Source organism: Dendronephthya gigantea, unplaced genomic scaffold (assembly GCF_004324835.1).
Source record: "Dendronephthya gigantea isolate DGI-Jeju-01 unplaced genomic scaffold, DenGig_1.0 000163F, whole genome shotgun sequence".
Taxonomy (NCBI): Eukaryota; Metazoa; Cnidaria; class Anthozoa; order Malacalcyonacea; family Nephtheidae; genus Dendronephthya; species Dendronephthya gigantea.
The window spans coordinates 251,108-267,093 of NW_021163173.1; the positions used below are offsets into that span (position 1 = coordinate 251,108).

The 15,986-nt window shown below is 36.6% G+C and overlaps 1 protein-coding gene across 1 annotated transcript; it reads right to left on the minus strand.

The window, feature by feature from the left end:
- Positions 1 to 318: 318 nt before the first annotated feature.
- LOC114537720 (cysteine and glycine-rich protein 1-like) lies at positions 319 to 9,762 on the minus strand. Its single transcript, XM_028558816.1, has 5 exons — positions 9,720 to 9,762; positions 4,812 to 4,965; positions 3,365 to 3,609; positions 1,962 to 2,055; positions 319 to 634 (listed from the first exon to the last, which is right to left on the minus strand). Exons 1-5 carry the CDS (start codon positions 9,720 to 9,722, stop codon positions 558 to 560), a joined length of 573 nt encoding a protein of 190 aa, XP_028414617.1. The 5' UTR covers positions 9,723 to 9,762; the 3' UTR covers positions 319 to 557.
- Between the last annotated feature and the right edge of the window lie 6,224 nt (positions 9,763 to 15,986).

Here is a 15,986-nt window from a genome sequence, read left to right on the forward strand (position 1 = left end):
CTAAAACATAAAATAGGCAGTTCTAAAAAATAAGTTGTGGATGAGCCCTGGTGTGAACAAACCTTTAAACTATAAAAACAAATTAATTTTCTTTTTAAAAATCTATAAAAAACTATACAATCTCCCTTTATCTTTGACTGAATTGTTGCACAATATTGGCCCAAAATTTTGTCCAAAAACATTTTTTACAAAAAACTGTTTTCTTATGGGCATTGGAAAAACCAAAAAAATTTTGAGAATGCATCATTATTAACTATTTCCGGTAAAAAGGTACAATATGATTGAAGTACAAAAATTTAAATATTCTGATTGGCTTAGCCTGGAAAATGTAAACAAATTTGCTATTATTTCAAAACGAACTAACCTTGTTACGACCAATACAAATTTCTAAGTAATCCATACTATGACAATATTTTTGTAATCGTTTATTATAGGTATACATTATGAATGCAAATATAAATGGGGGTTCAGTTGATTTAGACCATTCTCAATTTTTAATTAGTAACCTAGAAATTTATTAAATTCAAGTCAAAAGGATGACACAGCGTAGACCAATTTCATTGCGTGTGCGTGAGTGTTCCAGCTCCTCCACCAAAGCCATAGCCTTTCGGACCAAATTGCTTACCATAACATCCTTAACGGTAAAAAAAAATTATTCCTGAGAAATTTAAAAATCACTTTAAATTTCTTTATTCCATATTAAGATTCCATATTATCAACAAGCAACATGCATTTCCTATAGGGACTGTTTACATGAGCCCGCTCAGCCGAGAAAACTGAACAGGAAGTTCGGAGCTTTTCAAGGAGTCTCCTAAAATATTTTATGAACTCCGTAACGAACAAGCAAATGCTAGTTAATTATCTTCTCAGCCCTAGTTTATACGTTTATGATCGCGTCCAATACAATTTAAACAATAGATATAACGAGATAACAACCTCATTGAGCTTATTATCTCACTGTCTATTGTTCGAATTACATACAACGCGACGAAAATTCATATTTTCATATGAGACGGGCCAGCCCGGTTTAGGGCGAAATTCCAGCACTGCCGAGCTAGCCCGGCTAAATCGGGCTGGCCCACCTCATATGAACAGGCCCTAAGGAGCTGTTCACATGAGCCTGATTACGCCAGGTTTAACGAAGCCAGTAAGATGATTCTGAGGCATTAAAATACGTCTTTATAGAACTATAGAACGACTACACGGCTACCGGGATCATGTTATATACCGGTACTCATTTCAATACCTCAAAATCATTTTAATTCCGCTCAGCCAAAATTCAACGAAGCGTGAGATGACTTCGAGGTGTTAAAATGAGTATACAACACGATTCTTTCGTGTAGTCATCGCAACAATAGCATGTGCTTTTTTTGGCATCAAAAAGACAAAATCATCTCAAGCTTCGTTAAATCTCGGTAATCTTCGTTGAATCATGTAAGCAGTCCCTAAACTAAAGGCTGAATTATTTTTTATCGAACGAGATTTTTTCCGTGATTATCTTCTGAATTGCGAGAGGAAAATGAAGAAATTAAGCCTACTTGGAAAAGGCCTATATAATAACATTTCTCAATCGAACAGGGCAATTTAGTTTCATTATTCTCTTTCTAGCTGTATTGGTTTATTTACACTTTTTTGCATTTTTGCAAAATTAAAAAAAATTATCAAACGTGTCTTTCGGATGAGTACACCATATAAATATGCCTTCGAAAAACTTTTTTGTTCACTTTCTTGACAGGAATAAGGCCGGTTTTCTACTAGGAATGATAACTTACCGCGAAGCAACATTTTACTTTTGTTTCAAAACATATCGAACAAATTTCTCAAATACAAATTAACAAAAGAAAAAAGTCGCCTCGCGCGAAAAAACTCCCTAGTGGAAACCCGGATGATTAGGGTAACTATATATATATATAAATTTTAAAAAGCTCAGCCTGAGATTTTCATAAAAAACAAAATATTACCTTGGCAATATATGGCTGACTCTCGACTCTTCAGTGAACCACTGTCCAGTCCTTTACCGCAGTCGAAACACCGCAAGCAACGAGAATGAAATGACTAAAAATGAACCGGTGAAAGATTAATATCATTAAAAGGCATAATAAAATATTTCTGTCATATTATGACCATGCAACAGCCAGGCAACACTTTCGTGATCTCCGAATGGGGAAATTTACATAAACGCGACCATCAACTTGTTTTGTTCTTAAAAATTGTTGAATATAAGTAAATAAAATTCTATAGTATTGTAATTCGTAGGATGTATACCACTAGTTGTAAAAAAATTACTACGAAAATGTAAAACCTCAGACCGCATTGATAAGGTTTCAAATAGTGTTAATGAATTTGTCCTAAGATGGTGAATATAGAGCTCTAAGGCAAAAACTGTAGCACGGGAGACGATAATTGGGGGGGGGGGGTACATATTCATGTACTCATGCATGTTAACGATCTGTAAAGACAATGGATTTGAAAAGAAATTAATCTTGCGCAACTTGAATATATGAATATGTGCCCTCCCCCCAATTATCGTCTCCAGTACGCCACTGTATAGCATTGAGGCTCTGAGCAGTAAATACAACCTTACGGACCGCGATTTTGATCAGAATTTATCAATAGAGTCAATTGTCTGTTCCCTATTTAACTAAATGTTGAACTGAAAAAATTCTTCGGTACCGGGCTGTATTAAGATGAAACAATTAAGTTGTAACTTTGCGCGGCGATAGTTTTTCAACACTCAATCAACGCTGAAGCAGGATTTTCATTCAGTGCAAAATGTCGCGCAATCGATTTTTTGCGATCGTTTCTTTTGAAATGTATTGCAAAAAGTCGATCGCACAACGTTTTGCACTTTGCACCAAATGGAAATCCGCCTTAATGTTGGACTGCTCCCTCGAGCTAATGTAATAAATTTTCCTGGTTTCAAAATGGTTTTATTAAGGAATGGTCACTTTCCAAATTTGCTTGATTACACACAAAACAATAATATGCGGGCAGTGCAATGTTATAATAAGTAACAATGTAATTACGTCATGACCTCGCTTTCATGCTAAGCATACTTAAGCAAATTCAGTAAATAAATGTAATAATTCATCAACTATACTCTTCAAAATGAAATACTTCTGTATGTTTTTGTTCTTTTAATAACGTTAATGTCTTCGTTTTGCTTTACTCTATACTCAATTTCAACACAAAAGGCATCGCGCTATTTTACCACATTAAATTCCTTCTGGTCGCACGCGTGACGTCCACGTAAGTTCTCGAAATTATAACAATAAAGGCACGCGCGTAGGGGTTTACGTAATGCCAGAATCAATGCCTTTTTTGCCTTTTCGACAAAATTTAAATACAATATTTCACGACATACCCTTCCTGCGGCAAGTTTCTTTTCAGCCGCGTAAACTTTCTTTCCACATCTGGGACAATCATCCGGACCACCTGCGACGGGTTTGCCGTCAAACACGCTTGTTCCTTGCGGCTTTGGCGCGCTTGGTGCCGTAGAACCAGGAGCACTTTTTCCAAAATCCATTGAAAGCACCCCAGCACCTTGGCCATATCCATAGCCATGCAGCCCGAAGTTCTTACCATGGCAGGATTTGCAATATGCTTTGTCTGTCAATGTAAGTGAGATTCGAGTCACGTATTGAATATATAGTATGGAATAATGAAAAGACTGGGGTGAAAAAATTACATTCTTTCACCGGAGAAAAGAAAGTTAAAAAAATTCTTCAAGCATTTGGCAGCTATAGCAGAGCTTGCAATTGTTAACTATGTAACATTTTCTCTTTCCCCATTTTCCCTTCTTTTCTCTTCCTCTCAACCTATTTCATTTCATCTTAAATTTCTGCCAATTTCAACTAAAACAAACGGTTCGTGCCCATGGTCCGCTATTTTTTCACACCTGGGCCTTCAAATTTCCCGCTTTTAACGACATTCCCCATCAACCATTGATGAAGTTTTACACGACCTGAGTGGAAGTTACCATATTTAAATTAAAATTAGAGGTTATATAGTATTGAAAGTCTTCCAGCATGGAATCTAGAAAGTTATTTTAGAAAGTTTACTTATATTTTAGAGTCATCCTGCATTTTAAAAGGTCATATCTCCATTAGTTCGCTTATAAAATTTAGCATATTAAAATCAAAAGTTGGTATGAAAAATAAAAAGGACTGCACGATAAGTTGTATGCAATTATCGTTTTGACGAATTCAAAAGAGTGCCTATGCCACAATCTTCATTCGTATTGTTCAGGGTGGAATTTACAGCTTCACCTATGTACATGCGTTCAATGAACACTGTTCATACGTATACGTTCAAATACGCTGGGTAGGGGAAGCGTATACGACAAATCGCATAGTGTAAATGGGCCTTTACACAGTGCAAATTTTCCTTGCAACTTGCAACGCAATTGTATTATCAGGAGACGTATATTAGTGAAGAGTCTTTAAGAGGTAAGTTTGCGTTCAGACTGAGTGCCCAGCACTGGTGCCCGTCACTTTTTCTGGCGCCTATATTAAACATGACTACCTCCAGTGATAAAAAGGGCACTGTACTCAGCATGTTTTATGAACCAGTTTTGACTTTGAGCACCGGTGCCGGGCTCGCAGTCTAAACGCAACGTAATGAGTGTAATAAATACAAAGGTTTCGTAATTGCCAAATATACAGTACATCTCTCAAAAATAGAATTGCATTGCAAGTTTTAAAAAAATTTGCACCCTGCGACAGAGCCTTAAGGTTTTTTTAATCAAAAACACGTTATGGGACCTTTTGAACTTTTAAATATACAAGCTAGCCTATTTTATAGCAGCTTACCCTCGTGCATCGTAACAGTTGTGCTGTCTAAGAGCTTATTGCATAATGTGCATTTGAGACACATTTTGTGAAACTCGTTGCTTCCTTCTGCACGCTCAGCATGATAAACAGGTTTGCCACACACTTTGCAACGATTTCCACCACCAAAACCACTCTATCAGAGAATGAAAAGAAGTTTAAATTATAGAGAAACGCACTTTCGGCCTCGGTCATGCATCATCAGGGCAGTCGCTCCCCACCCCCCTAATTTATCTTCCAAACCTATCTTCCAAAACGTCTTAAGCCTCATTTACACTACACTCAGTTTTTGGTACAGTACAAAAAAATGGTGCTGCCAAATATAAGCCCTGTTTACACTACAGTCAATTTATCGTCACGGCACGGCTAAAATTGGTACCCGTACAAAATTTTATTAGTGTTCAGGCGACCAAAACAAAGGCCGAGCACAGATGAAATGGGTACAGGTACCCATTTTAGCCGTGCCGTGCCAATAACTCGAGTGTAGTGTAAACGGGGCTATATATTGGACTAAATAGATTTCAAATACTGTAAATAGATTTCATCCGTGTCAAACCTTAAATGAGGCTTTATTTATTGATGTTGCCCAAGAGAAAGTCAGATCTGGGGCTCATCCCTTCAATGCGTTAAGAAGGTTAATCAAACGTTTTCTCCCATTTTATTCGTCTAGATGGGGGTTCGGGCCCGAACTGTGCCAGTATTATATATAAAAAGCTCAACCTGCCCAGGCGGCCTGGGCTGTCAGTTACACATGCTATATATTTAACTACTATACCATTATACCGCGATATAAAATATATAGTCAAATATCAATGGTTGAGCGACAAAAGTATTTATTAACAATTTAATATATATTCACATAAAAATAATTCTGTCAGCCATTTTGCTTTTTCTTTGGTTTTGCTACCCTCCGTATACGAGCTGATATACGGTGGGTATAGCTCGACCAATCAGATTGCGGAATAGCTCATATATAGTGAGTAGCTATATTATAAAAAGCTTTAAGCCATGATGTAACAATAGGAATTTGGTGGACAGATGAACGTAGCATAAAGTTTGCAAAAAACGTAAATTCTCATACAATACAGGAATAATTAATAATTAGTAATTTGCTTCGTTGTGTGGCGAACCATATAAACTCTTGTATAGCAATTTTTTCAGTAAGACAAGAAAGCATATAGTAGGAGAAGAAGAACTCGTACGAAATACTACGTCAGAGCAATCGGTCCTATCAAGAACACAGCACAGGCAGACGTTTTATCGTAGTATAGGGGGAAAATTTTACCGAGTAACAATCTAGTTTTGTGGACTAAATTTCTTATTGCCGTAATGCCGTTTAAGCCGAAGTTCACATACTCCATGACCATGGACTCTTTTTTAAATGTTGAAATCTAAAGATGGACCATTTTAGTATGAAGAAAACCAGTGAGGCAGTCCCATTTCACTGTGCGGTCAACAGTCCCCAATTTTCGTTTGGACAAAATTGCTGATTGTTTCAACTTTCAAAACGACGTTTACTCTCGCGTTGAGTGAACCACTCGTCTCGCTGCACCCGGTTAGACACATATATTGCGCTGTAGCCCGTATACGACAGTTGGGCGTTATCTCTTTTTCTTGCAGCCCTTAGAACCTATAGGGGAATGTTTTAACAAGCACAAGAAACGCTTTTATTTCAGAGTGCTTGTAACGATAATACGTAAAATCAGTAACAGCCATTTCGGGGCAAGACAGAATCTAAGTAAATTAGCTTGTAGGTACACCACGCAAATATTGCACTGATGAAGGCTCGGGTTAACGGTATTCCTTTCGATTCTTATACGTGTCTGGTTAAAAAACCTGTTTGAATTACGTTTGAAGTTTTATTGAAAGCCATTTGAACATCCCAAGTGACGAATCTTGAAAATCATTCCACTTGCAATTTCGTCAATTTCATCAAAAGATTTAGATTTTAGAATATTATGTTTCGTAAGTATTAAATACTTACGTGGTGTACCTACAAGCTAATTTACTTATTGATGTCACTATGTAAACTTCCAAGAATATCATTAAGATAGAAGCTGTTACGTAATAAGCACAAAACGTGCTCTGCCCCTAGGTTTTGCTGACTCGCTCTTTTAACGCCGCCTCTACTTGGTTGTTAAAATTTTGTTTTTGGTTGTTAATCTTTTCTTTCCTTTTGAAGGATGTCACACCCTACGCCCACACCCACACTTCATACACACCTGATATGCGGCACTAAATTACCAGGGTTGGTAACTTGGCTTTTTTGAAGCCAAATAACTCGATTTTGGCTTTTTTATTTCTTGTTTGGCCTTGAAAAAAATGTTTGGATTTTTGGCTCTATTTTGGCTTTTTTATCAAGTGGCAGGAATTTTCCATATTTTTTAGTGTATTTAAATACGAAAGTTAAATAATGAAGCAACATCTAAGAATTGTGCATCCTTGTCAGAGGATAACATATTTCTATTGTCATCCAATCAGATTTCAGGAAATTCAGCCAATCGTAAAGCTGAAAACTAACCAATGACAAACATTCTAGCTACACTTCGCAGAGGTCCGCCCCTATTTTACATAAATTCAATTAATTGCGGCATCAAAATATTGATAAGATTTGGCCCTTTTTTGGCTTTTTTAAAAAAAATGAAATTTGGCTTTTTTTAGTACCATTTGGCTTTTTTTAAAATATCATTTGGCTTTGCACATGCGTGAAAGCGTACCAACCCTGTAAATTACTAAAAGCCACAGAAAACATTAAACATGGCGGATGTTCCAGGATGCATCCTGCAGTCGGAAATCGTTGAAAGCGAATTGACGCTTTTTGAAGAACTTATAAAAGGCGTAAAGGTGCGTGTTTGTTTTAAAATTTTATGACATTATAATAATGGAATATTTACCACATCAAACACAGTTTCGGGTTACGGGGAAGTGGCTTTTTGAATCAACATTTTCCAAGAAAATTTACATATCTTCAAAATTATTTCATTTCAGAAAAGTAAGCAACTATAGTCTACATCCTAGGCAAGTACTTTTAATTAAACCAGTCTTATTCGAAACCAGACCAGACAAAGGAGTGTCAGAAGGGACTGAAGGGAGTAATATAAATTATGGTGTATATATGTTCCTTGCAATATAAATGTATTTTTGACCAATGACAAAGCATTTTGACCAACGTTTTAAAATTTCAGTGAATTATTGGGGGATGTCAAATCCCACAAACCCTTTCATTGCCACACTCATAACATAGTCACTTTCCCCTTCTTCTTTCTCTTGAACTTTTATTGTTTCTGGCATTGGGGAGAATTTTTCCTGCTCCTAAGAGGCCCTTTACAGCATATGATTGTGAATAAAGAGCACTGTCACAATATTCGTAAATAGCATTATGTTTAATACATGCAGGCCTATATCACAAGTGTTGCAAAAGACATTGCAAAGTTTTGCATTGTTGTTTTTTGTCTGTCCCTGAGAATGTCTATGCTCACATCTTTCAAGAGGTTTTAGTGATTGACTATTGATTCACATAATTGTTTTGAACAACCAGTAACAGAGGTTGTAGGTTTTTCAGGTTTTATTCACAAGTGGCCTATACACTTTAGTGCCGGCAAAGGAATAGGCTGAGGCTTAATTTTAAATTCCTAAAGAATTTTTTTAAATAAAAATCCACCAATGGTATTAAAAGTTATAGACCTGTAGTAATTTATTCAGCCTTACCCTGGACCCACAACTGGGAACACCCTGTTATTAATTTAACCATACTTTTAACATAATTATACTTTTGTGTAGTGGGATGAAAACTATTAATTAATGTTATTATTTAGCCTTACTGAATTTTAGTATAGTGAAAATTGAACCTTTTTGTAGATAAGAACAATTGGAAATCTTTTGTATTTTGAGCATTATGTGGAAAACTTTAGTAAATGAGCTATATGCCACTTGCAGTAGTAACTTTAAGTATCATATTTATGTTTCCTTTCTCCTTTTTCCTTTAAGGCCCTCGGTGTGGTGTAAGTGTGTAACTCTGCAAACTCATGTTATTAAACAAAAAGTTATCAGTTTCATGGGAAAATTGGTGCAGTATCCCATAAGTTTCATGGTAATAATATGGTACAGGCGAATCTTAGTTAAATACATCAATATGCAAGAATAAAATTTGATGCTATACTATTTACTTCATCATTGTGTGAGTACAGTGGAGTTGTTTTAAATAGACAAGCTCGTTTGTGCAGTGTTCTATCATGTTTGATTCTACCAATTGAATCTGAACTTCCCTTAATCTTTTATGTCATTAACCCCCAGCACATTAGATCAGGTAATGTCTGACTGTGAAAAATGAAGGTCAACACCTGCAGCTATTTGTCACCTAGACATGGATGAAATTTCTAGAACACTCAAATCTCTCTATGATCATCTCTAGGACCATGTCAAATAATTATTGCAGGTCTTATACAATTTAAACTTTTCTAATTCATTACAGTAATTATCACCATTTCATGCAAATTATGTTTACAAAATGGCTAAAAAGATACAACATAAAGCAAGTGCATGTAAATATACAATATTATGTATACATATGTCAGAATTATACAGTCTATTTAGTTTCTTATTTATTGGTACCTTGATTGGTACTATACGCTAAATACGTTTCAGTGAAAAGACTTAAAACTCACGCAAACCGACCACCTGGATACTAACATCCTCGGTTTACAAAATACATGGACAACAATCATGTTAACTGACATTATAATCTATTAATATAAACTGATGTCCTGCGGTTGTTTTGGCCGTTTGATGCATTCCGAAGGCGAATTAACAGAAGTTTGAGTGAATTCTGATGAGTTTAATTTGATCTAAATAAACCTAAAGTAGATATCTTATAATCGATAATAATCATACCATCTTATTTGTCTCTAAATGATATCCAGATGAAAGATTTATTCCCCAATTTTGTCTCAGACCCGACACTGTCAAACTGATCAAGAGATTAATTTTTGGTATGTTAATTATGAGGTATATCTTGACCATATATGGTTCGAAGTTGGCAATCCAATCCAAAATTTCCTGTGCGTAAGTTTTTGTTTGGGTGCATATATTGTCTGGTAGAACCAAAAATGGTGGATTCGAACTTTATGTACAACTAAAATAGGGCAGGTTGAAGGTTCATTATTACGAGGATTCGAGTTCAAAATAAGCCTTGTAAAAGTGACGTCTGCACTGGGATTTAAATGGCAAGCAGTGACCAGATCAAAACACGAAACTGTGCACGTTTATATTTCAGCCTTATTGATTTATTGCTTATAGTTATGCATTTAGTCATATTGTCGAGTTGGTTGATGTAATAGAATTTTGCTATGTGCAAGAGTGTTGTCGATAATGACCGATTTTAATAAACACGATTCGCGAGAAAGGGCTTCAAAGATAATTAAAGACAAGATTTCTAGTAACCTGAACTTGGGCACTTGGCGATTCTATAAACATTGTCTGTGACATATTTTTAACTCAATTGCCATTGTACAAGTGTGAATCGTGCTTTGATAACTCGGTTCTATTAACTTTGGCACTTTGCTTATAGTTATACATTTAGTCATATTGGCGAGTTGGTTGTTGTAATAGAATTCTGCATGAGTGTTGTCGATAATGACCGATTTTAATACACCAAAAGCAAAGACAAAGACAAATTTAAACCCGCACTATTTCACATCGACAGAATTGGCGATTTATGGGTAAGGACTCCAAATGTCCTAAAACCTTGAAAAATGCGTGTACGAGATTTTTCGGATTACTGTCAACCCAGCATAAATTCTTAACGACAGCTAGTTGCCTTCGAAACTATAAATCGATTGGATTTATGTTGGTGCTGCACAGCTGGTAGCCATACACGTATGTGTTTCACCGCATTGAGCCCATTTAAGTATTTAAAACTGGTGCCTTAATTAATGTTATTACAGAAACTAAATCTAAGCTGCACAGAGATTTTACAATGGCCAATGTCCATGGGGCTGTGGCTTGGCAATAGGCGAGGTGCACTGCGCACCCATGACTAGTGCGGCGCCTATTCTTGACTAAATTGGATAATAGCATAGCAGGAATTCTAAAATAGAGTTTACTTCCGACAGGCTACTGTTGATTTTAATCAGAACCGCCCATGTCTAATATAGGGCAAAGATTCTCATGCATCATTATATAGAGAATTAGTATAGCTGCATAACTAACATAAGGGCTGCTTTTCACTGTCGCGTTTTTTGCACGTAAGTACACGCACTTAAAGGCTTAAAACCTTGTAAGTTGTTGTATAATGAATTCTATGCCGGAAAACACACCAAATCATCAACAGATTCCAACCCTATGCATCTATTCAATCGTTGATTTCATAAGTATCATTTAAACGATTTTAAACTTTTACGTGCGTATACGTAGGCTACGTACAAAAAACGCGACAGTGGAACGCAGCCCTAAGTGATAAAGAATGTACTCACTGCGCAATACTGGCTTTTTGAGAAATATTTTGAACTAGTGTTTACTCTAAAAACAAATGTTTTATTTGTGTTTTAGCATTAGTTACAATAAAGCAATTAATACTCCAGCAATTGACAAGGAACATAGACAGTTTCGATAATTCCCTTAAAATCTATACAAAATAAACCTCGATGCATATCACTACGATTTACGTCCATTTATTCCGTGTAGTGGAATGTTCCTGCGCCTTGTCCAAATCCGTAACCTTTAGCCCCGATTTCTTTGCTGTAGTGAGCCTTGCAGAAGAGTTGTCCTGAGAATAATGGAATATATATTATATGTCAGGATCGCAGTAAGCTCTTAGTGGGGTGTTTGTGTAACACACAGCTTTCCTCACGGCAACACACGCCGACACATTGATGATAAACAATATATATATCACTGCACTTATACTCATAGAGACCTTGAGATCGACGTTAACGACAAATCGCTAACCGCGGGAGCGGCAAACTTTAAATCACATTTGAAAGTAAACCCTGCAAGTTTTCGACAGCTTAGTTCACTTTTCATGCTTCATTTTCATTATCAAGATTTCTCAACTTCGAGATAGCTAATTGTTCAATGACGAACACGAGTTTTTGTTTGCTGTTCGCTCACTTCAAATTTTCTTCTAAAAATAATATTAGCGTGCATGTGTTTAAAATCGAGTTAGGCGTGTGATGGCTTCTATTGTGTGTCTTCGTCCTTGCCATTGCATATAAGACTGCGGAAAGAACATGCAGAGCGCACTTCGATGCTTCGAGAAGGTTCAAAATTAATGTATTTAAAAAAAACTAAGGTCATATAGCAGGCATTGCGCATATTATAAAACAGCTCTACAACATTCTGTCGCGTAATCGGCACGTTAAACGTGAGATCGTTCAAGGGATCTTGAGGAATATATCGCTCAAAAACAACAGGAAGACCGCGAAAGCAAAGATCTAAAAAACATTGTTTTCACTACCAAATTCGCTGTGTTTTGCTCAAAAACTTTGAAAACGTCACTGCTACCATGACAACGGGAAGAGGTGTTATAAAATGACTGCATGTAAGTTATAACTTATGATGATTTGAAATTTGATTTCAAAAGACAAGTGCCGGATAGATCCAAGCAATATTATGGAAAGAATTCACATTTAAATTATTATTGTTTGCGTGGGTTTGAAAACAAGCGACAAGCATTGCATACGAACGTTGTTATAGTGTACTCGTTGGATGCCAGCTCTGCGTGATGCATGCCTGCTTCGTCTGAATGAAAATATATTAAGGCGTACTTAACGAGTTCAATTGAAATTGCTAATGTAATCTTCATATTTGCCATGAATGACAATACGCATAAATGCTTGAAATGGCAAAAAAAATATCACCAACAAAGCACCGGTCAAAGTAAACGTTATTCTGTCTGTGACATACAATAAACAAAACATGTGCTCATTGTTTTTTCAATTAAGCTTTTATGCGGACACAAACCGAAAATATACTCCATTATACGCATAGAATTTTGAGCAATTGTCTAGTACTATCTCATTTAGTTCAAAGGCACGCCTATTAATAGCTTATCAGCTTGCAGTTCATCTTATTTTCTCGAAGCCTTGGTTATATGTTTTCTACATTTCGACTTCGCGAATTATGATTCAATTTATTCTTTGCATATCTTGATTCGATTGACCGTGAACTATTTCATAAAAGCATTTTCATTCAAGATAACTGTTGCATATAAGCTCTTTTCATTTCTCGCGATTAACATCTGTGGACTGAAATATATATACAATTCGTGCGTCGAGCCCTAAAAATTTTCACTACGAAGCAAAGAAAAGGTTTATTCTTCAAAAGTGCCTTAGCAATTTGCAATGATAAATTGTCCCTGAGCTTCATCAAAGGAACAGACCATTAGACTAGCTGTTGTTTAGAACAGATGTTTTGACATTGTCATTTGATACACAATTATCACTATGAACAGCCTGAAGAGGAATGTTTATCCTATTGGGAAAATTCGCGATCGTTGGACAAAGTTAGTTCAGGCAAAATATTGTCTAAGCTTATATAAATATCTAAAATGATATTTGAATTACATTCAATTGAAGTTCAGATGACAGAACAGCTGTGCACCTAATAATAATGTTTGGTTCAGGCGTGGCCACAGCAGCGCAGCTCTTTTGAAAATCTGGTTATTCAACAGACAAGACTGAAGCAAAAAATTATTTAATTCTTATCGGTATTTGTATATTAGGACTTTAGACACATACAGGAAAGGGACAAATAGCATAATAAACATTAAACACCCTGCACAGACTATCATGCGGTCATATTTGGATAACTATTCATACAAACCTTTATGTTCGTTAAATGTCACGCTATCTAGCCGTTTTTTACAAGTGCTACACTTCATGCATTGCTTGTGCCAAACTTCGCCATTCTTTCCACTAATCGCGGCCTTTTCTGCTGAGAAAACTGATTGATCGCAACTTGGACAGATTTCAGCCATTGTAATACAAAATCTGTTTACCTTAAAAAAATAAATATCGAACGAAAGGGTCAGCGTTTGAAGCTATACGTTTTCCTAATATCATACTATTGAACAGAAAATAGTAAATTTGAAATGCTTACTTCTGCTTCTTGCTTCTTCACGCTAAATGTGAGACCCTTGGCTTCGAGTGCTGTATTCCTCGTTGGTGTGGCGCATTAAATGTGCCCGTTGCCTGAAAAAACTCTCCTTTTCATACGCAGGCAACATTCCAAAGGATTTTGTTACATTCGCCATATATGGTATGGCATACACATTCTATTTCGGAAATGGCAAGGACGTAAATACCAAGATAAACCCAAATACAGACAAAATTTCGCTGCGGTATTGACAAATATGCCGAATTTTGAATTTATGAATTACGATGTACAAAATCATTCTTAGCCTGTAATTTGGTTAAGCGATTTCTTATTCGCTGTATAGCTTTGATCAATTTTCTTCCTAGTCTGCTGGAAATCTGGACTGTCATTTAAATTCACACCAGTGCGGAAGCGCCCTATTTATTATGATCATCAGAGCGCAAAGAAGTTGTGTAATTATAGAAACGAATGGAATGTCATTCGGTTCTGTTAAGATATGTATAAAAACAAGTAGCTTTGACTTGATACCTTGTACGTTAGGCTATTATAGACGTATAAACAAATGAGGCAAAAAAACAGATCAAATTCTTGCGTCTAAATGACGCATTCTTCATCGTCATGATAGAATGCGTATACAAAATTACAGTTATCCGAATGTTCGACTGTTCAATGATCGTTTGTGCATCCAGTCACAAGTTGGCCGCTATCCTGAACAAATTTACTGAACGCACATTAGAATAAACAAAATTATGCAATAACGAAAGGTAGCTTATATCATACACGTTCGAGAATTTTGACTCGCAAATATTTTATGATACTGTCATACGATATCATTCAACGGCATGGTCTACATCCAAGACCTTTTTCTGCAACCTCATTTGAAATTGATAAATATGTCGCGAATTCCCACTTTTAGACAGTTTAATATAGTAGCATAATTTGCGTCGAGTGGCGAATCATCTACCATGATGAACCGTCGAGTGGCAAAGGCGAACTAGAACATTGTTTGGCTGCGCAAGGTTGTCCTACGGCATCATCGATCGCCGCTCATATGGAGTTTGTTATGTACATTTGGATCTCAAAAATATGTCAGTTTTATATCTAACAAACACAGACTTGGTCAGACATGTGTGCACTTGGTGTCAATAGCATGTTTATGTTAACGTAAAAGCTGTAGAAATATAACAAAGTTATTTTATGAGCACCTCTCACATACAGCCCCAATCAGAGATATGATCGTCATGTGTAATTGTGTATAAACCATCCTCGTACCCAGGCGCAAACATCAATATAGGTTCACTGCAGTGTTTTCATAAAGATCAGTTGGTTAGTGATCTCTATATTTCCAGCTGAAAGCGATCTTTTAGTCAATCGTCGACTACACTGGGAACTGGAACGCGATCTCTTTGTCAATTGTTGACTATAAAATCTTGATAAACACGGCAACTATTGATATGAATAAACATGGATTGCCCGTTGCAGTTGATCAGAATCCAAATCTATATACTTTCGCCGCCTTCTTGGTGCACCAGATTCGGCGTTAGGTTAGGTGGTAATGGCGAACGTACAAAGGTGATCCTACACCATGACGTCCTTATTAGACATGACGTTTCACACATGCATATATAGCCAATCAGGGGCTGTGAATTCAAGTGCCGTTTGTAACTTTAGCCGCGTTTACACTCCTGGGCCTAGACCTGGCCTGGACTAGGTATTGCACAAGTCTAGGTAATATGCACTGCGTTCACACTGTCTTCCTTGTTGATGATATGGGATAGCCAAAAAGACCCAAAACACGCCAAGTGGTAATGCTATATGTATCCAGTACAAATCATACTATATATTAATTAAGTTCAAAACTTGTCAGGACTCGGTAAAGCCTGTTCACATTGCCAAAATCTTGCCCCAGGTCAGGTCCTGGCCACCTTCTGCTGTTGGCCTGGATTTTGTGGCCTGGACCTGATCTGGGTCGGATAAAAAACGTTCACATCTAGACCTAGGCCTGGTCCAGGCCAGGTCAAAGCACGTAGGGTAAACGCGGCTTTAGATGGTCCTGACCAAAAT

Bases quoted from the DNA above. Each gene is read 5' to 3' on its own strand.
- LOC114537720 (XM_028558816.1), bottom strand. The intron at 3,610-4,811 runs GTAAGCTGCTAT...TTACATTGACAG, and splicing joins AACTGTTACGATGCACGAGG to ACAAAGCATATTGCAAATCC. The intron at 635-1,961 runs GTAATATTTTGT...TTTACCGTTAAG, and splicing joins GTCAGCCATATATTGCCAAG to GATGTTATGGTAAGCAATTT.